At 64.3% G+C, this 24269-nt stretch overlaps 2 protein-coding genes across 2 annotated transcripts in view; one reads left to right on the top strand and one right to left on the bottom strand.

Moving 5' to 3' along the window:
- PSMD4 (proteasome 26S subunit ubiquitin receptor, non-ATPase 4) overlaps positions 1 to 24269 on the top strand; it is a 116169-nt gene that overhangs the window by 27567 nt on the left and 64333 nt on the right. The window lies entirely within an intron of this gene.
- Positions 693 to 22452, bottom strand: SEMA6C (semaphorin 6C). Its single transcript, XM_069878477.1, has 18 exons — positions 22440 to 22452; positions 19364 to 19478; positions 19174 to 19276; positions 17236 to 17290; positions 17105 to 17161; positions 15028 to 15129; positions 12493 to 12583; positions 12272 to 12394; positions 11094 to 11182; positions 9561 to 9778; positions 8456 to 8581; positions 8228 to 8383; positions 6968 to 7213; positions 5683 to 5820; positions 4445 to 4522; positions 4285 to 4340; positions 3929 to 3976; positions 693 to 2350 (listed from the first exon to the last, which is right to left on the bottom strand). The coding sequence occupies exons 2-18, from the start codon at positions 19458 to 19460 to the stop codon at positions 1617 to 1619; spliced, it is 2517 nt and encodes an 838-aa protein (XP_069734578.1). The 5' UTR covers positions 19461 to 19478; positions 22440 to 22452; the 3' UTR covers positions 693 to 1616.

The following is a 24269-nucleotide window of genomic DNA, read 5'->3' as shown; positions in this document are numbered from 1 at the left end:
GGGCTGAGACCAACGGCAGGAGGGTTAACGAGGCCAAGCGGCGGGTCCTGCACTGGGGGCACAACAACCCTGAGCAGCTCCAGCCTAGGAGAAGGCTGGCTGGAAACTGCCTGGAGGAGAAGGACCTGGGGGGGTTGGTGGAACAGGAGCCAGCAGGGGCCCAGGGGGCCAAGAAGGCCAAGGGCATCTTGGCTTGGATCAGACCCGGCGTGGCCAGCAGGGCCAGGGAGGTTCTTCTCCCTCAGGACTTGGCACTGGGGAGCCCTGCCACCCAACCAGCACCCAAAAGCCCCGTTTTGCTCTCTCCAACTCCCTGAGAGGAGGTTGTGGAGAGGAGGGAGCTGGGCTCTTCTCCCAGGGGACAGGGGACAGGACGAGAGGGAATGGCCTCAAGCTCCACCAGGGCAGGTTCAAACTGAACATCAGGAAAAAATATTTCCTGGAAAGGGTGATTGGGCAGTGTCCGAGGCTGCCCAGGGAGGGGGTGAGTCCCCTTCCCTGGAGGGGTTTAAGGGCCGGGTGGACGAGGTGCTGAGGGACATGGGTTAGTGATTGATGGGAATGGTTGGACTCGATGATCTGGTGGGTCCTTTCCAACCTGGTGATTCTGTGATTCTTTGGTGCCACCTTCCCGTTTTCCCATCCCACTCCCGTCCCATCCCACACCCCGGACAGAGCCAGGCAGGCACTAGTGCAGGAAGGATTGTGACTTTAATGTAGGATTTATCCTACACAGTAGGAGGAACTGAGCTCTGGTGCCCGGAGCTGCCGTGTCCTGCACCCTTCACGGTGTTCAGGGAGGCCACGGTGGCTCCAGAGACCCCAAAGCAGCCAATAAATTAGAGAAGATCCAAAGGGAAAAGCCCTGGGAGCTGGGGACACTGAGGGGGGGATGTAGGGACCCTTGTCCCCAGGGGCAGGGAGGGCTGGGGACAGGACAATTGTCTTCCCGGGAGGGGGACACCTGGAGACACGGGGACCCTTGTCACCCCAGGGAGAGAGACACCTGGGGACATGGGGACCCTCGTCACCCCAGGGAGGGGGACAGCTGGGGACATGGGGACCCTAGACACTGCAGGGAGAGGGACACCTGGAGACACAGGGACCCTAGTCATGCTGGGGAGGGGGACACCTGGGGACATGGGGACCCTCGTCACTGCAGAGAAGGGGACACCTGGGGACATGGGGATCATCATCATGCTGGGGAGTGGGACACCTAGGGACATGGGGACCCTTGTCACCCCAGGGAGAGGGACACCTGGGGACATGGGGACCCTCATCACCCTAGAGAATGGGACACCTGGGGACATGGGGACCCTTGTCACCCCAGGGAGGGGGACACATGGGGACCCTTGTCACCCGGGGGAGAGGGACACCTGGGGATAGGGGGACCCTCGTCATGCTGGGGAGGGGGACACCTAGGGACATGGGGACCCTTGTCATCCCAGGGAGAGGGACACCTGGGGACATGGGGACCCTCGTCAGCCCAGGGAGGGGGACACCTGGAGACATGGCGACCGTTATGACCCCATGGAGGGGGACACCTGGGGACACGGGGACCCTCATCACCCCGGGGGAGGCAGGGGGCTGTCCCCACGTCCCGGGTTGGGGGGGGCTCAGGGCTGGCTGGGGCCGGCGGGCAGCATCAGGGGCTTGGGCAGCAGAGGGGGTTTTGTGGGGAGGCCCCTCTCGCTGGCGGGGGGCCGGGGTCCCCAGGGCGTCCCCCCCAGCGAGTGCATGCGGGCGAGCGGCCGGGCTGAGCCGGGGGGTCCCGCGGGTCCCCCCAGCGAGTGTCTCTGCGCCAGCGGGCGGCGGGGGGCTGGGGGGGGGGGGCTGTCGGGGGGCACGTCCAGCCGGCGGGGCGCCCCGTCTCGGGGGGCCGCCCTGGGGAACCCCACGCCCGGCTGCACCCGGTTGGCGAAGGAACCGGGGCCTGGGGGGGTCACCGGCCACCCCGAGCCCCCCGACCCATGCAGCCGCTGCAGCAGCTCCTCCAGCGCGGGCCTAGCCGGGGGTCCCGGCCCGGGGGGTTCGGGGGGACCCGAGTTGGGGGTCAGGCCGCCGTGAGGCTCCGTCGCCCGCTGCGGGGCGGCCTTGGGGGTGGTGGGAGGCGTCGGGGGGTCCCGCAGCCCCCCAGGCCCAGGCAGCGTGGGGTAGAGGCGGGGGACAGGCGGTGGGCCCGGGGGCTGCAGGGGGGTGTCGGGGGGCTCCGGGGTCCCCTTGGGCGCAGAGGGGCGGCAGGCGGCCGCCACCAGGCCCGCGGCCGCGGCGCCCAGAGCGAAGGCGGCCAGCGCGCAGCCCACCAGCACCGGCACCGGCACCGCCGCCCCCGGGACGGCCTGGCAGACCCCTGCGGGACCACCCGTCAGCCCCACGGCCCGGGACCCCGACGGCCCGCGCGGCTGGGGGACCCTCTCTGGGCCCTGCAGGGCCCCCCGACCTCAGGACCCTCTCCCATCCCTGGGCTCACACTCATCCCTGGGGTCCCTCCTGGGCCCTGGGGTCACCCCCAACCCAAGGGCTCCCACCCCCAGGGCCCCCATGGTCTCTGGGGTCCCTCTCCCACCCCTGGATTCCATTTTTGGTCCCTTGGGTCTCCCCAACCTGAGGACCCTCTCCCACCCCTGGGGTGCCCTTCAATCCTGGGGTCCCTCTTGGTCCCTGGTGTCCCTCTCACCCCTGGCATCCCTCCTGGTCCCTAGGGTCCCCTTCTGGTCCCTCGGGTCCCCCCCAACCCAAGGACTCCCACCCCCAGGGCCCCTATGGTCTCTGGGGTCCCTCTCCCGTCCTTGGATTCCATTGTTGGTCCCTTGGGTCCCCCCAGCCTGAGGACCCTCTCCCATCTCTGGGGTGACCCTCATCCCTGGGGTCCCTCCTGGTCCCTGGGGTCACCCCCAACCCAAGGGCTCACTCCCACCCCCAGGGGCCCCCTGCTCTCTGGGGTCCCTCTCCCACCCCTGGATTCCATTTTTGGTCCCTGGGGTCCTCCCCAACCCAAGGGCTCCCACCCCCAGGGCCCCCATGGTCTCTGGGGTCCCTCTCCCACCCCTGGATTCCATTTTTGGTCCCTGGAGTCCCCCCAGCCTGAGGACCCTCTCCCCTCCCTGGCGTGCCCTTCATTCCTGGGGTCCCTCCTGGTCCCTGGCGTCCCTCTCATCCCTGGTGTCCCTCCTGGTCCCTGGGGTCCCTTTCTGGTCCCTGGGGTACCCCCCTAATCCAGGGACTCCCACCCCCAGCGCCCCCATGGTCTCTGGGGTCCCTCTCCCACCCCTGGATTCCATTTTTGGTCCCTGGAGTCCCCCCAACCTGAGGACCCTCTCCCATCTCTGGGGTGACCCTCATCCCTGGGGTCCCTCCTGGTCCCTGGGGTCCCTCTCTGGTCCCTGGGGTCCCCCCCAAGCCCAAGGAGTCCCTCCCACCCCCAGGGGCCCCCTGCTCTCTGGGGTCCCTCTCCCACCCATGGATTCCATTTTTGGTCCCTGGGGTCCCCCCAACCTGAGGACCCTCTCCCATCCCTGGGGTGACCCTCATCCCTGGGGTCCCTCCTGGTCCCTGGGATCTCCCCCAACCCAAGGACTCCCTCCCATCCCAAGGCCCCCCTAGTAGAGACCTGGGTCCCTCTCCCACCCATGGATTCCACTTTTGGTCCCTGGGGTCCCCCCCATCCTGGGGTCCCTTTCTGGTCCCTGGGGTCCCTCTCCCACCCCTAGGGTCCTTCCTCATCCCTGGGAGCCTCAACCCAAGTCCTTCTCCAGTTTCCAGGGTCCCTCCTGGTCTCTGGGGTCACCACCACCCTGGGGGACCCTTCCTGGTCCACGGGATCCCCACGTCCTTGGCTCCCTCTCCCATCCCTGGGGTCCCTCCAGGTCCCCATGTCCCTCCCGTGTCCCTCCCAGTGGGTGTCTGGGGGGCAGATGGTGTCACTGACCATGGGCCAAGTCTCCGTCCCCATCACTGTCCCCCTCAGTTGGGGCATCTGGGAGAGCAGAGCAGGGTCAGGCCAGGCCACCCACGTTCCTGAGACCACCTGTGTCCCCCAAGGCCACCCGTGTCCCCCAAGACCACCCGCATCCTGAGGCCACCAGTGTCCCCCAAGGCCACCCGTGTCCCCTGAGGCCAACCACATCCCCCGAGGCCACCCATGTCCCCTACATCCTCCAGCATCACCCACACGTCCCACGGTCCCCAGGGTCACCCTGGTGCCACCTCCATCCCCCCATGACCTCATGTCCCCAGAATGTCCCTCAGTGACCCCCCAATATCCCCCACGTCCCCTCCCTTCACCTTGGCAGCTCTCCGTGATCCCAAGGGATCCCTCCACGTCCTGCTCAAAGCCGCTCCTGGGGCACAGCGGGGGACGTCACCTGCTGGCCCCAGCGCCCCCCACCCCAGGGAGAAGGGACCCAGGGGCTGGGGAGGGGACCCGGGGGCTGGGGGCACTCACGGGAGGTCCTGGGAGAAGGGGACGCAGCCCCTCGGGGGCAGCCACACGCAGTAGGGGTCCCGCGTGGCCAGGCAGCTCCTGCACGGGGGACTCGCACACCTCATGCCCTCGCACACTCCCACGCCCTCCCATGCCCCGTGCCCTTGCACGCTCCCATGCCCTTGGCACACCCCATGACCTTGCACGCTTTCGCACGCCCTCATGCTCTTGGCACAACCCATAACCTTGCACACTTTTGCACACTCCCATGCCCTTGGCGCATCCCGTGCCCTCGCATGCCCTTGCACGCTCCCATGCCCTTGCACGCCCCGAGCTCTCCAGCCCTCCCATGCCCCATGCCCTTGCACACTCCCATACCCTTGGCACACCCTGTGCCCTCGCACACGCTCATGCTCTTGGCACAACCCATAACCTTGCACGCTTTTGCACACTCCCATGCCCTTGCACGCCCCATGCCCTCCAGCCCTCCCATGCCCTTGCACACCCTGTGACTTTGCACACTCTCCGGCTCTTGGCACACCCCATGACCTTGCACACTCTTGCACTTTCCCATGCCCTTGGCACATCCCGTGACCTTGCACGCTCTCACACGCTCCCACGCCCTTGCACACCCGTGACCTTGCACGCTCTCACACGCTCCCACGCCCTTGCACACCCCATGCCCTCAAGCACTCACATGCCCCGTGCCCTTGCACACCCTCGCACACTCCCATGCCCTTGGCACACCCCGTGACTTTGCACGCTCTTATGCTCTCGGCACACCCCATGCCCTTGCACACTCTCACACGCTCCCATGCTCTTGCACACCCCAGGCCCTCAAGTCCTCACGTGCCCCGTGTGCTTGCACACCCTTGCACGTTCCCATGCCCTCGCACGCTCCCACAACCTTGGCGCACCCTGTGACCACCCACCCTCACACACCCCCATACCCTCCAGCCCCCATGCATGCTGTGTGCCCTCACACACCCTCGCACGCCCCTGTGCTCTCACACGTCTCCGTGCCCTCGCAAACCCTCGTGCCCCCATGGAAGCATGTGCCTCTGAGCCTTTGTGTGTCCTCGTGCCTTCACACACGCCCTTGCACGCCCTTGTACCCTCCATCCCCTTGCACACTCCCATGCCCTCGCACACCCGTGGAGCCCTGTACCCGTCCCTTTCCTTGTGCGCCCTCACGCCCTTGTGCCTTCCCATCCTCGTGCACTCGCACGCCCTCACACGCCCTCGCACGCCCCTCTCACCTGCGGCAGGTGCCGTGCTGGGCGCAGTGGCTCAGGGGCAGCCGCACCAGGCACCCGGCGAAGGCGACGTAGAGCTCCTGGCCCGGCGGGTGCAGCTCCAGCCCCAGCACCCGGCTGGCATCCCGCGGCCCCCGGCACCTGCGCCCCCACAGCACCCATCACGCTCGGCTGCCCCGTCCCCGCGGCACCGGGCTGCACCCCACAGAGCCTGCTGGCACCCACCAGCACCCAGGAACACCCCAGGGCACCCACCAGCTCCCCACATCACTCACCAGCACCCTACAGCACCCACCAGCACCCTATGGTACCTGCATGACTCCATTACACCCACCAGCACCCCAGGGCACCCACCAGCACCCTAGAATTCCTGTATGACCCCACAGCACCCACCAGCACTCCATGGCACCCACCAGCACCCACCAGCACCTGCACAGCCCCACGGCACCCATGTGGCCCCCCAGCACCCCGAGGGCCCCCCCACCACTGCTGCACCCACCAGTGCCCTCTGCTTCAGGCAACCCCCCAGCACCCACAGCCCCATGGTGCCCACAAGCCCCCCAGCCCCCAGGAGCACCCCAGTCCCCAGAGCCCCCCAGCACCCAAGGACCCCATGAGCCCCCCAGCACCCAAAGCTCACCAGCACCCAGAAGCACCCAAGGACCCCATGAGCCCCCCAGTCCCCAGAGTCTCCCAGCACCCAAGGACCCCATGAGCCCCCCAGCACCCAGAAGCACCCAAGGACCCCATGAACCCCCCAGTCCCCAGAGTCTCCCAGCACCCAAGGACCCCATGAGCCCCCCAGCACCCAAGGACCCCATGAGTCCCCCAGCACCCAAAGCTCCCCAGCACCCAGAAGCACCCAAGGACCCCGTGAGCCCCCCAGCACCCAAAGCCCCCCAGCACCCAAGGACCCCATGAGCCCCCCAGCACCCAGAGCTCCCAGCACCCAAGGACCCCATGAGCCCCCCAGTCCCCAGAGTCTCCCAGCACCCAAGGACCCCATGAGCCCCCCAGCACCCAAAGCCCCCCAGCACCCAAGGACCCCATGAGCCCCCCAGCACCCAGAGCTCCCAGCACCCAAGGACCCCATGAGCCCCCCAGTCCCCAGAGTCTCCCAGCACCCAAGGACCCCACAAGCCCCCCAGCCCCCATAAGCACCCCATGAGCCCCCCAGTCCCCAGAGCCCCCCAGCACCCAAGGACCCCATGAGCCCCCCAGCACCCAAAGCTCCCCAGCACCCAGAAGCACCCAAGGACCCCATGAGCCCCCACCCTCCAGGTCTCACCGCCCAGGGTCATAGAGGCTGATCTCGTCCAGCAGCAGCGTCTCAGGGCCGGTGTCCCCAGTGTCCCCCGCGTCCCCGGGCTTCTGGGTGTCCCCGGGTGCCGCCGTGGCCCCGAGCGGCCGGGGGTCCTCGGGGGGCCGTGTCCCCACCAGGACCTTCAGCACGTGCCCGTCCTCGGCCCCCAGGAACAGCACCGTCCGGTTGCCCCACGGTCCCACGCCCGCGTCCACCGCCAGCTGCGTCAGCCTGCACCCAGCGCACCCTCGCACGGGGCCTCGCACGGGGCCTCGCACGTGGTGCTGCAGCCGCTCGCACGCCCTCGCCCCGAGGTCTTGCACATTTGTGCACCAGGGCTTTGCACGCGGCCCTTGCGCCCTTGCCCCCAGGTCTTACGCACCCTCACGTGGCCTCGCACCAGGGCTTTGCACACCCTCCCACCAGGGCTTTGCACACCCTCGCACCATGGCTCCACACCCTTTTGCACAAGACCCTCGCAACCCTCGCTCGGAGCCCTTGCACACCCTCATGTGGCCTCGCACCAGGGCTTTGCACACCCTCCCACCAGGGCTTTGCACACCCTCACACCAGGGCTCCACACCCTTTTGCACAAGACCCTTGCAACCCTGGCTCGGAGCCCTTGCGCACCCTTGCCACCTTGTCCCCAGTGCCCCCCTGTCCCCACAGTGCCCCCTGTCCCCCATGTCCCCTGTCCCTGCAGTGTCACCCTATGCCCTGTGCCACCTTGTCCCCAATGACCCCCTGTCCCCACAGTGTCACCCTGTCCCCTGTGCCCCCCTATCCCCAATGAGCCCCTTTCCCCTGGGCCCCCCTATCCTCGTGGTTCCCCCCTCTTCCCACTGCCCCTCCTGTCCCCACAGTGTCACCCTGTCCCCACCACCATCCTGTCCCTGTAGTGCCACCTCATGCCTGTGCCACTTGTCCCCAGTGACTCCTTGTCCTGGCAATGCCCTCTGTCCCCAGTAACCCCCTGTCCCCGCAGTGCCCCCCTGTCCCCAGTGACCCCTTGTCCTGGCAATGCCCTCTGTCCCCAATGACCCCATGTCCCTGCAGTGCCCCCTGTCCCCACAGTGTCACCATGTCCCCATTGCCATCCTGTCCCTGCAGTGTCACCCTATGCCCTGTGCCACCTCGTCCCCAGTGACCTCCTGTCCTGGCATTGCTCTCTGTCCCTGCAGTGCCCCTGTCCCCACAGTGTCACCCTGTCCCCAGTGTCCCCGGTGTCCCCATGGCAGGACGCACCGTGGGCCGGTGTGGGTGAAGAGGGGCCTGTGGCCGGCGGGCGCGAGGGCGCGGTGCAGCAGCGGGTGCTCCTTGGCGAAGGCCAGCGTCTCATCGGGGAGCTCGGCCGAGGTGGCGATGCCGGCGGCCGATGCCATCCCGGCGCAGCAGCCGGGCCTGCGGAACACCAGCCGTGGGGACCCCGCTGGTGGCACCCGGGGGGGGTGGTCCCCAGGACGCGGGGGGTACCTGGGTCGGGGCACCCTCTCCTCGGGCACCGGCGCCCACACGGCACCGCGCGACTCGGCGAAGGCGCCCTCGAACGCCCGCTCCACGTCGGCCAGGTAGAAGGCGCAAACGGCCGAGCCGGGGATGCTGGGGAGGTGGCAGGGGGTGACACCGGGGCTGGGGACACCACTGTCCCCTGTGGGTCCCCGCATCCCCCTCCGAGTCCATCCCGATGGCCCATCTCCTCCATGCCCACATCCCTCCTGTGTCCCCATCTCCCATGTCGCCATTGCCCATCCCCATCTGAGTGCATCCCCATGTCTGTCCCTCCCACATCTCCAATGTCCCCACATCTCCATCTCCTGTGTCTCCATGTCCCCATATCTCCATCTCCTGTGTCTCCATGTCCCATGTCCCCAGAAATCCATCTCCTGTGTCTCCATGTCCCATGTCACCAGAAGTCCATCTCCTGTATCTCCATGTCCCCATATCTACATCTCCTGCTCCCCATGTCCCCATATCTACATCTCCTGTGTCCCCATGTCCCATGTCTCAATATCTACATCTCCTGTGTCTCCATGTCCCATATCCCCGGTCCCCATATCTCCATCTCCTGTGTCCCCATATCCCAGGTTCCCACATCTCCATCTTCTGTATCTCCATGTCCCCATATCTCCATCTCTTGTGTCCCCATATCCCCTGTTCCCATATCTCCATCTCTCGTGTCCCCATGTCCCCATACCTCCATCTCCTGTGTCCCCATGTCCCCATATCTCCATCTCCTGTGTCCCCATATCCCAGGTTCCCACATCTCCATCTCCTGTACCTCCATGTCCCCATATCTTCATTTCTTGTGTCCCTATATCTCCATCTCCTGTGTCTCCATGTCCCATGTCCCCACATCTCCATCTCCTGCGTCTCCATGTCCCAATATCTACATCTTCTGTACCTCCATGTCCTGTGTCCCCATATCTATGTCTCCTGTGTCCCCATGTCCCTGCCCATGTCCCCCTCGTGCCACACTCTCCTGCCCTTCAGCCCCACGTCCCCCAGGCCACCACGTCCCCAGGCTCACACTTCCTATGAGCCCATGTCCCCACGTCCCCCTGTCCCCATGTCCCCGTGCCTGTTGGGCTGGGTGCCGAAGAGGGCGAGGACGGCGGGGTGCCCGTGCAGGGTGCAGGGGGGCGTCACGGCTTCCAGGACGTCGAAGTAGAAGACGGTGTCACCGGGGACGGCGCAGTGCAGCCGCACCTTCAGGAACGACGTCCAGCGCCGCTCCAGCACCCGCGGGGAGCCCCCCCGGTCGTTGCGGCACACGCGGGCCACGCGCGCCACCAGCACCTGTGCCCGCACCCAGGGACCCACGGGCATCAGCACCCAGGGGTCAGCACCCAGGGACCAAAGGCATCGACACCCAGGGACCCACGGGCATCGACACCCAGGGACCAAAGGCATTGGCACACGGGCATCTATGGGTGTCAGCACCCAGGGACCCATGGGTGTCAGCACCCAGGGACCAAAGGCATTGGCACACAGGGACCCACGGGCATTGGCACCCAGGGACCCACGGGCATCGACAGCCAGGGACCCACAGACATTGGCACCCAGGGAACCACGGGCATCGACACCCAGAGACCCGTGGGCATCGGCACCCAGGGACCTATGGACGTCGGCACCCAGGGACCCATGGACGTTGACACCCAGGGACCCACGGATGTTGGCACCCAGGGACCCATGGACACCAGTACATGGGCACCCATGGGCATCGGCACCCAGGGACCCACGGGCATCGGCACCCAGGGACCAAAGGCATCGGCACCCAGGGACCCACGGACATCGGCACCCAGGGACCCACGGACATCAGTACATGGGCACCCATGGGTGTCAGCACCCAGGGATCCATGGGCATCATCATCCAGGGACCCACGGGCAACGGCACCCATGGGACCAAAGGCATTGGCACACAGGCACCCATGGGTGTCAGCACCTGGAGACCCACAGGATTCAGCATCCATGGGCCTACAGGCATCAGCACACTGGTACCCATGGGTGTCAGCACCCAGGGACCCACGGATCCAGGGGTATTGGCACCCAGGGACCTACAGGCATCGGCACACTGGCACCCATGGGTGTCGGCACCCAGGGACCCGCGGGCATCGGCACCCAGGGACCCACGGGATTCGGCATCCATGGACCCATGGGCATAGGTACACAAGCACCCATGGGTGTCAGCACCCAGGGATTCATGGGCATGGGCACCCAGGGACCCACGGATCCAGGGGTATCAGCACCCAGGGACCTACAGGCATAGGCACATTGGCACCCATGGGTGTCAGCACCCAGGGATACACGGGCATCGGCACCCAGGGACCCGTGGGCATAGGCACACGGGCACCCAGGGGTGTCAGCACCCAGGGACCCATGGGCATCGGCACCCAGGGACCCATGGGCATCGGCACATGGGCACCCATGGGTGTCAGCATCCAGGGACCCAGAGGCATTGGCACCCAGGCACACGGGCATCGGCACCCAGGGACCCGTGGGTGTCAGCACCCAGGGACACGTGGGCATTGGCACCCTGAGACCCACAGGCACCAGCAGCACCCCCCCCAGCCCCCCAGTCTGGCCCCGTGCCCCCCATTCCCCCCGTGCCCACCTTGCCCAGGGCGCTGAGCTCCACCGCCACCTCCCTGAAGAAGAAGTAGACGTGGGGGCCGTAGGGCAGCGCCTGCACGAAGTGGGGCTCTGGGGAGACCCGGGGGGGGTCAGCCCTGTACCCCTGGCCCTGCCCTCCCCCCTCCATAGCCCTGCACCCCCAAACCTAGCTGGGTCCCCCCAGCCCCCCCGATACCCTGCATCCCACCCATCCCCATCGCCCCCAACACCCCCCCATACCCGTACCCTGCCCCATCCCCATCGCCTCCAACACCCCCCCCAAACTCATACCCCTACCCCATTGCCCCCCTACATTCCCCCAAACCTGTACCTCTACTCCATCTCCACCCAACACCATCCTACACCCCCAAAACCCCTACCCCATCACCCCCAAACACCCCCCAAACCTGTACCCCCATCCCCATCCCCCCCAACACCCCCCAAACCCATACCCCTACCCCATTGCCCCCAAAACACCCCCCCAAACCCAAACCCCCACCCCATCCCCATCGCCCCCAACACCCCCCCAAACCTGTACCCCCACCCCAACACCCCCCAAATCCATACCCCCTCCCCATCGCCCCCCGACAACCCCCCAAACCCATACCCCACCCCATCCCCATTGCCCCCAACACCCCCCGAAACCTGTACCCCTACCCTAACACCCCCCAACACCCCCCAAATCCATACCCCATCGTCATCGCCCCCCAACACCCCCTCAAATCCATACCCCTACCCCATCGCCCCCCAACACCTCCCCACCCCTATACCCCCACCCCATCCCCATCGCCCTCAAACAGCACCCCCAAACCTGTACCCCTACTCTATCACCACCCAACACCCTCCTACACCCCCAAAACCCCTACCCCATCCCCCCCAACACCCTCCCAAACCTATATCCCCACCCCATCCCCCCCAACACCCCCCAAACTCATACCCCTATCCCATTGCCCCCCTACACCCCCCCAAACCTGTACCCCCACCCCATCCCCATCACCCCCAAACACCCCCCTAAACCTGTACCCCTACCCCAACACCCCCAAATCCATACCCCATCCCCATCGCCCCCCAACAACCCCTCCAAACCTCTCCCCCTACCCCATGGCCCCCAAACAGCCCCCCCAACCCTTCCCCTTCCCCTTCCCCCATCACCCCCCCAGCCCCCCCATCTCGGGGTACCCATCAGCCAGCGAGAGCTGTATTTGAGGGTGCGCAGGGGGGGCCTCCCGGGGCTGAGGCTGCGATAAATCACGGGGTCACTCGCCTGGAAATCAGCCACCGTGGCCGAGTAGAGGCTGCTGTCTGCGGGGTGGGGGGGCACACAGCATCAGCCCTGTCCCCCCACCCCAACACCCCGTGCGGGGACCCCCATGTCCCCCCCCCAAAACACCAGCACCCACCGACGAAGAGGGCGACGACGCTCTGCTTGGCATCGAAGGGGCAGCGAGCCTGCCCGCTCAGCTCCTCGCCCTCCTGGGCCAGGCTGCCCACCTTGGGAGGGGGGGGCACAGGGGATGAGATGCCCCCCCCCCCCAAAAAACTCATTACAGCCCCCCCCGCATCCCCCCGAACTGCTGAGGGGGTGCTGAGAACTGCCCAACTCATCACACCTCAGGGTGCTGCTCACAGAGCTCCCACTAAGGGCTGAGCCCCCCCCCCAAATCATCACACCCCCCCTGTACCCCAAAAAGGGATGAGCCCCCCCCCAACTCATCACACCCTCACAAGGGCTGAGCCCCCCCAACTCATCACACCCCCTGTACCCCAACAACGGCTGAGCCCCCCCAACTCATCACACCATCACAAGAGCTGAGCCCCCTCAACTCATCACACCCCCTGTACCCCAACAACGGCTGAGCCCCCCAAACTCATCACACCCCCTGTACCCCAAAAAGGGCTGAGCCCCCCCAAACTCATCACACCCCCTGTACCCCAACAAGGGCTGAGCCCCTCCAACTCATTACACCCCCTGTGCCCCCAAGGTTGAGCCCCCCCAACTCATCACCCCCCTGTGCCCTCAACAAGGGCTGAGCCCCCCCAACTCATCACACCCCCTGTACCACAAAAAGGGCTGAGCCCCCCAACTCATCACACCCCCTGTACCCCCAACAAGAGCTAAGCCCCCCCAACTCATCACACCCCCTGTGCCCCAACAAGGGCTGAGCCCCCCCAACTCATCACACCCCCCCGTGCCCTCAATAAGGGCTGAGCCCCCCCAACTCATCACACCCCCTGTACCCCAAAAAGGGCTGAGCCCCCCCAACTCATCACACTCTCAAAAGTGCTGAGCCCCCTCAAATCATCACACCCCCTGTGCCCCAAAGAAAGGCTGAGCCCCCCCCAACTCATCATCCCCCCTTGACCCCAACAAGGGCTGAGCCCCCCCAACTCATCACACCCTCAGAAGGGCTGAGCCCCCCCAACTCATCACACCCCCTGTGCCCTCAACAAGGGCTGAGCCCCCCCAACTCATCACACCCAACAAGGGCTGAGCCCCCCCAACTCATCACACCCCCTGTGCCCTCAATAAGGGCTGAGCCCCCCAAACTCATCACACCCAACAAGGGCTGAGCCCCCCCAACTCATCACACCCCCTGTACCCCAAAAAGGGCTGAGCCCCCCAACTCATCACACCCCCTGTACCCCCAACAAGAGCTAAGCCCCCCCAACTCATCACACCCCCTGTGCCCCAACAAGGGCTGAGCCCCCCCAACTCATCACACCCCCTGTACCCCAAAAAGGGCTGAGCCCCCCCAACTCATCACACTCTCAAAAGTGCTGAGCCCCCTCAAATCATCACACCCCCTGTGCCCCAAAGAAAGGCTGAGCCCCCCCCAACTCATCATCCCCCCTTGACCCCAACAAGGGCTGAGCCCCCCCAACTCATCACACCCTCAGAAGGGCTGAGCCCCCCCAACTCATCACACCCCCTGTGCCCTCAACAAGGGCTGAGCCCCCCCAACTCATCACACCCAACAAGGGCTGAGCCCCCCCAACTCATCACACCCCCTGTACCCCAAAAAGGGCTGAGCCCCCCAACTCATCACACCCCCTGTACCCCAAAAAGGGCTGAGCCCCCCAACTCATCACACCCCCTGTACCCCAAAAAGGGCTGAGCCCCCCCAACTCATCACACCCAACAAGGGCTGAGCTCCCCCAACTCATTACACCCCCTGTACCCCAACAAGGGCTGAGCCCCTCCAACTCATTACATCCCCTGTGCCCCCAAGGTTGAGCCCCCCCAACTCATCACCCCCCCGTGCCCTCAATAAGGGCTGAGCCCCCCCAACTCATCACACCCAACAAGGGCTGAGCCCCCCAACTCATCACACCCCCAACAAGAGCTGAGCCCCCCCAACTCATCACACCCCTTGTACCCCAACAAGGGCTGAGCCCCCCCCAACTCATCACACCCTCACAAGAGCTGAGCCCCCCCAACCCCTCACATCCCCTGTGCCCCCAAGGTTGAGCCCCCCCCAACTCATCACACCCCCTGTACCCCAACAAGGGCTGAGCCCCCCCCAAGTCATCACACCCTCACAAGAGCTGAGCCCCCCCAACTCATCACACCCCCTGTGCCCCCAAGGTTGAGCCCCCCAAACTCATCACACCCCCTGTACCCCCAACAAGGGCTGAGCCCCCCCAACTCATCACACCCCCTGTACCCCAAAAAGGGCTGAGCCCCCCCAACTCATCACACCCAACAAGGGTTGAGCTCCCCCAACTCATCACACCCCCTGTACCCCAAAAAGGGCTGAGCCCCCCCAACTCATCACACCCTCACAAGAGCTGAGCCCCCCCAACTCATCACACCCCCTGTACCCCAAAAAGGGCTGAGCACCCCGCAACTCATTACCCCCCCCATGTCACCAACAAGGGCTGAGCCCCCCCAACTCATCACCCCCCCTGTGCCCCCCACCCCCCGACCCCCCCACCTGGATGGTCCTGCACACGGGGCTGAAGGCGTTGGTGCCGCAGGCCAGGAGGGTTCGGGCATCGCGGGGCACCAGCACCCTGATGTAGTTGTGGCACTCGTCCTGCTGGGGGACACGGGGGGACACGGGGGGACACGGGGGGACACGGGGGGACACGGGGGGCCCCGTCATCTCACACCCCTCTGCCCTGAGCCCCCTGTTTGCCCCCCACGCCCTCTGCCCCTTGGACCCCCCACGCCACGTGTCCCTGCACCCCCACACCCTCTGCACCCCACACCCCAATACCCCAATACGCCCCACCGATGTCCCGTACCCCAATATCCCACACCCCAACACCCCATGTACTGATACCCTGCACCCCAATACCCTGCATCCCAATGCCCCCCACTCCAATAGCCCATGCCCCAATATTCTGCACCCCAATATCCAACGCCCCAATACCCCACACCCTGATACCCCATGCACTGATACCCTGCACCCCAATACCCCGCACCCCAATACCCTGGGCACCAATACCCCACACCCCAATACCCCACACACTGACACCCTGCACCCCAATACCCCACACCCCAATACCCCACACACTGATATCCTGCACCCCGATACCCTCTGCACCCTGATACCCCACACACTGATACCCCCCACACTGATACCCCATGCCCCCATACCCTCTGCACTGACAACCTGCACCCCAATACCCCACACATTGATACCTTGCACCCCGATACCCCACGCCCCCATAACTTGTTAAGCAATACCCTGCACCCCGATACCCCACATCCTGATACCCTGCACCCCGATATCCCACGCCCCCATACCCTGTTAAGCAATACCCTGCACCCCAATACCCCACGCCACCATACCCTGTGCACCAATACCTTGCACCCCAATACCCCACACACTAATACCCTGCACCCCAATACCCCCCACACCAATACCCTGCACCCCAATACCCCACACACTGATACCCTGCACCCCAATACCCCACACCCCCATACCCTGTGCAGCAATACCCTGCACCCCGATACCCCACACCCCCATACCCTGTGCAGCAATACCCTGCACCCCGATACCCCACACCCCCATACCCTGTGCAGCAATACCCTGCACCCCGATACCCCACACCCCCATACCCTGTGCAGCAATACCCTGCACCCCGATACCCCACACCCCCATACCCTGTGCAGTGATACCCTGCACCCCAATACCCCACACACTGATACCCTGCACCCCAATACCCCACACCCCCATACCCTGTACAGCGATACCCCACACCCCGATACCCCAAACCCCGATACCCCACACACTGATACCCTGCACCCCATTACCCCACACACTGATACTCTGCACCCCAATACCCCACACACTGATACCCCAAACCCCGATACCCCACACACTGATACCCCACACCCCGATACCCCATGCACTGATACCCTGCACCCCGATACCCCACACACTGATAACCTGCACCCCAATACCCCACACACTGATACCCTAAACCCCGATACCCCACACACTGATACCCCAAACCCCGATACCCCACACACTGATACCCTGCACCCCAATACCCCACACACTGATACCCCGCACCCCCATACCCTGTGCACCAATACCCTGCACCCCAATACCCTGCACCCCAATACCCTGCACCCCAATACCCTGTGCACCGATACCTCGCACCCCAATACCCCACACACTGATACCCTGCACTCCAATATCCCACACCCTGATACCCCGCACCCCAATACCCCACGCCAACATACCCTGCACCCCGATACCCCACACACTGATACCCTGCACCCCAATACCCCCCACACAGATACCCTGCACCCCAATACCCCACGCCAACATACCCCGCACCCCAATACCCCACACACTGATACCCTGCACCCCGATATCCAACGCCTCCATACCCTGTGCAGTGATACCCTGCATCCCAATACACCCCACACCAATACCCTGCACCCCAATACCCCACACCCCCATACCCTGCACCCCGATACCCCACACACTGATACCCTGCACCCCAGTACCCCACGCCCCCATACCCTGCACCCCGATACCCCACACCCCGTACCTGTCGGCGGCCGCGCAGGGCGCAGCTGCCCCTGTCGCGAGGCTCCCAGGTGAGGTGCTGCGGGCGAGCGGGGGGTGGGCACGGGCACCCCAATCCCCGGGGCCCTCTGCGTCCCCCCGGCCCCCCCTTACCCGCTGGGGGCGCAGGGGCCCCGCCGCGCCCAGCTCGAAGGAGAAGATGTGGTCCCTGCGGAGGGAGCGTGTGAGGGACACGGGGACACGCGAGGGACACGGGGACGTGTGAGGGACACAAGGACACGCGAGGGACACGGGGACACGCGAGGGACACGGGGATGTGTGAGGGCATGGGGACACATGAAGGACACGGGGACACATGAAGGACACGGGGACATGTGAGGGATATGAGGATGTGTGAGGACACGGGGACACAGGGATGTGTGAGGGCATGGGGACACACAAGGGACATGGGGACACATGAAGGACACGGGGACACACAAGGGACACAGGGACATGTGAGGACATGGGGACACATGAAGGACACGGGGACACATGAGAGACATGGGGACACAGGGATGTGTGAGGGCATGGGGACACGCAAGGGACATGGGGACACATGAAGGACACGGGGACACACAAGGGACACGGGGACACACAAGGGACACGGGGACGTGTGAGGACATGGGGACATGTGAGGGACACAGGGATGCATGAGAGCATGGGGACATGCAAGGGACATGGGGACATGTGAGGGACACAAGGACACACGAGGGACATGGGGACACATGAAGGACACGGGGACACGCAGGGGACACGGGGACGTGTGAAGAGACACATGAGGGACATGGGGATGTGTGAGGGCATGGAGACACACAAGGGACATGGGGACACATGAAGGACACGGGGACATGCGAGGACATAGGGACATGCGAGGGACACGAGGATGTGTCAGGACATGGGGACATGTGAGCATGAACACACGCACAGGCGAGCGTGCACAAGCCCAGGTGGCTGCACATGAGCCCAGGTGAGTGTGCATGAGCCCAGGTGAGCGTGCACGAGCCCAGGTGAGCATGCGCGCACACACAGGTGAACATGCGCAAGTCCAGGTGAGCATGTGCGCACACAGGTGAGCATGCACACATACACAGGTGAGCGTGCACAAGCCCAGGTGGCTGCACATGAGCCTAGGTGAGCGTGCATGAGCCCAGGTGAGCATGCACAAGCATAGGTGAGCACATACAAGCCCAGGTGAGCGCGCACGAGCCCAGGTGAGCATGCATGAGCCCAGGTGAGCATGCACACGAGCCCAGGTGAGCATGTGCGCACACAGGTGAGCATGCACACATGCACAGGTGAGTGTGCACAAGCCCAGGTGGCTGCACATGAGCCTAGATGAGTGTGCATGAGCCCCAGTGAGCATGCACAAGCATAGGTGAGCACATACAAACCCAGGTGAGTGTGCACGAGCCCAGGTGAGCATGTGGGCACACAGGTGAGCATGCGCACATGCACAGGTGACCGTGCACAAGCCCAGGTGGTTGCACATGAGCCTAGGTGAGTGTGCATGAGCCCAGGTGAGCATGCACAAGCATAGGTGAGCACATACAAGCCCAGGTGAGCGTGCACAAGCATAGCTGAGCACATACAAGCAAAGGTGAGCGTGCATGAGCCCAGGTGAGCATGCACACATGCACAGGTGAGCAAGCACAAGCCCAGGTGAACGTGCACAAGCCCAGGTGAACGTGCGTGCACACACAGGTGAACATGCACAAGTCCAGGTGAGCATGTGCACACACAGGTGAGCGTGCACACATGCACAGGTGAGTGTGCACAAGCCCAGGTGGCTGCACACGAGCCTAGGTGAGTGTGCATGAGCCCAGGTGAGCATGCACAAGCATAGGTGAACACATACAAGCCCAGGTGAGCGTGCACGAGCCCAGGTGAGCATGCATGAGCCCAGGTGAGCATGAACACCTGCACAGGTGAGCATGCACAAGCCCAGGTGGTTGCACATGAGCCTGGGTGAGCATGCACAAGCCCAGGTGAGCGTGCACACACGCACAGGTGAGTGTGCACAGGTGGTCACCCCCCTCCCCGCGTCCCTCTCACCTGGCCGCCAGCAGCAGGGACCCGTTGATGCGCACCATGTGCTGGAAGCCCAGGCCGGTGCCGTTGTCACCAAAGCCACCGAAGCGCGGGAAGGCAGCAGTACCTGGTGTGGGGGGGGGGGGGTCAGGTCAGGTGCCCCCCCTCCTTGACTCCCCTGTCCCCCACCCCCCAACCCCGGCCCCGCACTCACCTGGCAGCCCCAGCGCGCTGAGCGCCCGCGGCCCCCCCGGGAACGCCTGGGCCCCCCCCGCCAGCAGCAGCAGCACCAGCAGCGCCCAGCCTGGCATCGCCCAGCTGTGGGGAAACTGAGGCACGGGGCGCGGGTGGCACCCAGTGACCCCCCCCCGGGGCGACCAATGCCCCCAGGGCCGCCCCCAGGGTGCCAAGAGCACCCCCAGTACACCCAGTGCCACTCCCAGTGCCCCCACTGCCCCCCCCAGTGTGCCCAGAGCACCCCCAGTACACCCAGTGCCACTCCCAGTGCCCCCACTGCCCCCCACAGTGTGCCCAGAGCACCCCCAGTACACCCAGTGCCACTCCCAGTGCCCCCCCAGGGTGCCCAGAGCCCCCCCAGTACACCCAGTGCCACTCCCAGTGCCCCCCCAGGGTGCCCAGAGCCCCCCCAGTACACCCGGTGCCACTCCCAGTGCCCCCAGTGCCCCCCCAGTGTGCCCAGAGCCCCCCCAGTACACCCAGTGCCACTCCCAGCGCCCCCCCAGGGTGCCCAGAGCCCCCCCCAGTACACCCAGTGCCCCTTCTCAGTGCGACAAGACCCCCCCCAGTACACCCAGTGCCACCCCCAGTGCAACCAGTGTCCCCCCCGTACACCCAGTGCGTCTCCCCAGTGTGCCCAGAGCCCCTCCAGTACACCCAGTGCCACTCCCAGCGCAACCAGTGACCCCCCCAGTACACTCAGTGTCCCCCCACCGGGGCGACCAATGCCCTCAGTGACCCCCCCAGTGTGACTAGAGCCACCCCAGTACACCCAGTGCACCCCCTGGTGTGCCCAGTGCCCCCCCCAGTACACCCAGTGCTCCCACCTGGGGCGACCAATGCACCCAGTGCCACTCCCAGTACAACCAGTGCGCCCCCCCAGTGTGCCCAGTCCCCCCCCCCAGTACACCCAGTGCCCCCCCATTACACCCAGACCTTCACGGCACCCCAAAGCACCCCGAAACACCCCAAAACCACCCCTGAACACCCCCCAGCACCCCAAAGCACCTCAAAACACTCCCAAACACCTTCACAACACCCCAAAACACCCCGCAAAGCCCCCCTAAACACCCCGCAGCACCCCAAAACATCCCAAAACCACCCCTAAACACCTTCATAGCACCCGAAAGCACCCCAAAACACCCCAAAACCACCCATAAACACCTTCAGAGCACCCCAAAGCACCCCAAAACATCCCCAAACCACCCCTAAACACCCCTCAGCACCCCAAAACATCCCAAAACCACCCCTAAACACCTTCAGAGCACCCCAAAGCACCCCAAAAACACTCCCAAACATCTTCACAACACCCCAAAACACCATGAAACACCCCAAAACTACCTCCAAACTTCCCCTAAACACCCCTCAGCACCCCAAAACATCCCAAAACCACCCCTAAACACCTTCAGAGCACCCCAAAGCACCCAAAAAACACTCCCAAACACCTTCATAGCACCCCAAAACACCATCAAACACCCTAAAACTACCTCCAAACTTCCCCTAAACACCCCTCAGCACCCCAAAACATCCCAAAACCACCCCTAAACACCTTCATAGCACCCCAAAGCACCCCAAAACATCCCCAAAACCACCCCTAAACACCTTCACTGCACCTCAGAACTCCCAATACACCCCAAAACTACCTCCCAACTTCCCCTAATCAACCCCCAGCACTGCAAAACAGCCCCAAACCACCCCTAAACACTTTCACAGCACCCCAAAGTATCCCAAAACCACCCCTAAACACACCCCAGCACCCCAAAGAACCCCAAAACCACCCCTAAACACCTTCATAGCACCCCAAAACACTCCAAAACCACTCCCAAACACCTACACAGCACCCCAAAGCACCCAAAAACCACCCCTAAACACCCCCCAGCACCCCAAAACACTTCAAAACCACTCCCAAACACCTACACAGCACCCCAAAGCCACTTGAAACATCCCCAAACCACCCCTAAACACCCCTCAGCACCCCAAAACATCCCAAAACCACCCCTAAACACCTTCATAGCACCCCAAAGCACCCAAAAAACACTCCCAAACACCTTCAAAACACCCCAAAACACCACGAAACCCCTAAAACGACCCCAAACCACCCCTAAACAACCCTCAGCACCCCAAAACACCCCAAAACCACCCCTAAACACCTTCACAACACCCCAAAGCACCCCAAAAACACTCCCACAGCACCCCAAAGCACCATGAAACACCCTAAAATGACCCCAAAACCACCCCTAAACACCCCTCAGCACCCCAAAATACCCCAAAACCACCCCTAAACACCTTCACAACACCCCAAAACACCATGAAACACACTAAAACGACCCCCAACCACCCCTAAACACCCCGAAACATCCCAAAATCACCCCTAAACACCTTCACAGCACCTCAGAACTCCCCAATACACCCCAAAACTACCTCCAGACTTCTCCTAATCACCCCCCATCACCTCAAAGCAGCCCCAAACCACCCCTAAACACCTTCACAGCACCCCAAAGCATCCCAAAACCATCCCTAAAGACCTTCATAGCACCCCAAAGCACCCCAAAACCACTCCCAGACACCTTCACAACACCCCAAAACACCACAAAACCCCCTAAAACGACCCCAAACCACCCCTAAACACCCCTCAGCACCCCAAAACATCCCAAAACCACCCCTAAACACCTTCACAGTACCCCAAAACACCCCAAAACCACCCCTAAACACCTTCATAGCACCCCAAAGCACCCCAAAACATCCCCAAACCACCCCTAAACACCCCTCAGCACCCCAAAACGTCCCCAAACCACCCCTAAACACCTTCATAGCACCCCAAAGCACCCTAAAAACACTCCCAAACACCTTCACAACGCCCCAAAACACCATGAAACACCCCAAAACTACCTCCAAACTTCCCCTAAACACCCCTCAGCACCCCAAAACATCCCCAAACCACCCCTAAACACCTTCATAGCACCCCAAAGCACCCCAAAACATCCCCAAACCACCCCTAAACACCTTCATAGCACCCCAAAACATCCTTAAAACATCCCCCAGCCCCCCGATACCGGCTGCGCTCCCCGCCGGCTCCCGGAGCGGCTCCGAGCGGCTCCGCCCCGGAACGGGACGGGGGGGGGGGGGGGGGGGGGGCGGGATCGGGGACCCCCGGGGCCCCCCCCGACCCTATAGATAGTCGGTAATCCCCGCTAATGAGATGAGCCTCATTAGCGAGGGGGAGGGGGCGGGGGCGGCTGCGAGGGGAGGGAGGGCACGAGGGGGAAACTGAGGCACGAGGGCAGCGCGGGGGGGGCGCCCAGTGCTCCCAGGGCTCCCATCCCAGTGCTCCCAGTACCCCCACCCAGTGTCTCCAGTGCTCCCATACCAGTGTCCCCAGTATCCCCACACAGTGTCCCCAGTGCTCCCATCCCAGTGCTCCCAGTACCCCCTCCCAGTGCTCCCAGGGCTCCCATCCCAGTGCTCCCAGTACCCCCTCCCAGTGCTCCCAGGGCTCCCATCCCAGTGCTCCCAGCACCCCCTCCCAGTGCTCCCAGGGCTCCCATCCCAGTGCTCCCAGTGCTCCCATCCCAGGGCTCCCAGTACCCCCACCCAGTGCTCCCAGGGCTCCCATCCCAGTGCTCCCAGGGCTCCCATCCCAGTGCTCCCAGTACCCCCTCCCAGTGCTCCCAGTACCCCCACCCAGTGTCTCCAGTGCTCCCATACCGGTGTCCCCAAGTATCCCCACCCAGTGCTCCCAGCGCTCCCATACCAGTGCTCCCAGTACCTCTTCCCAGTGCTCCCAGTGCTCCCATCCCAGTGCTCCCAGTGCTTCTATCCCGATGCTCCCATCACCCCCTCCCAGTGCTCCCCTCCCAGTGCTCCCATCCCAGTGCTCCCAGTACCCCCACCTAGTGTACCCACTGCTCCTATCCCAGTGCTCCCAGTGCTCCCATCCCAGTGCTCACAGTACTCCCAACCAGTGCTCCCAGTACCCCCTCCCAGTGCTTCCATCCCAGTGCTCACATCCCAGTGCTCCCAGTACCCCTTCCCAGTGTCCCCAGTGCTCCCACCCCAGTGCCCACAGAACCCCCACCCAGTGTCCCCAGTGCTCCCATTCCAATGCTCCCACTACCCCCACCCAGTGTCCCCAGTATCCCCACACAGTGTCCCCAGTGCTCCCCTCCCAGTGTTCCCAGTACCTCCTCCCAGTGCTCCCAGTGCTCCCTCCCAGTGCCCCCAGTGCTCCCATCCATGTAGGCCCAGTACCTCCTCCCAGTGCTCCCAGTACCCCCACTCAGTGCTCCCAGTGCTCCCTACCAGTGTCCCCAGTGCTCCCATCCCAGTGCTCCCAGTACCCCTTCCCAGTGCTCCCAGTGCTCCCCTCCCAGTGCTCCCAGTATCCCCACCCAGAGCTCCCAGTGCTCCCTCCCAGTGTGCCTAGTGCTCCCCTCCCAGTGCTCCCAGTATCCCCACCCAGTGCTCCCAGTACCCCCATCCCAGTGTCCCACGTGCAAGGACGGGGGGGACACACACACGCGTGGGGACTCTGGGGGTACCCCAGAGGATTTGGGGGGGTCTGGGGGGGGGGGTGGGATCCCGGTGTCCCAGGGCGCGGGGACAGGGCGACACCTGGTGGCACCGCCCAGAGCGGCACCGGGGGCCCTGGGTGACGGGGGGGGGTGTGACAGTGTCCCTAACGGGGGTGCCCATGTCCCCAAGGGGGGTGACAGCATCCCCAGGGACAGCACCGCGTCCCCAGGGGGTGACAGTGTCCCCAGGAGCGTGTCCATGTCCCCAGGGGGTGTGACAGTGTCCCAAGGGGGGGGTGACAGTGTCCCTGGGGGGGTCACCACCTCCTCAGGACTGTGACCATGTCCCTGGGGGGTCAATCACATCCCCAA

Source organism: Phaenicophaeus curvirostris, chromosome 29, assembly GCF_032191515.1.
Source record: "Phaenicophaeus curvirostris isolate KB17595 chromosome 29, BPBGC_Pcur_1.0, whole genome shotgun sequence".
Lineage (NCBI taxonomy): Eukaryota > Metazoa > Chordata > Aves > Cuculiformes > Cuculidae > Phaenicophaeus > Phaenicophaeus curvirostris.
This window is presented reverse-complemented; position numbering and strand designations above follow the sequence as displayed.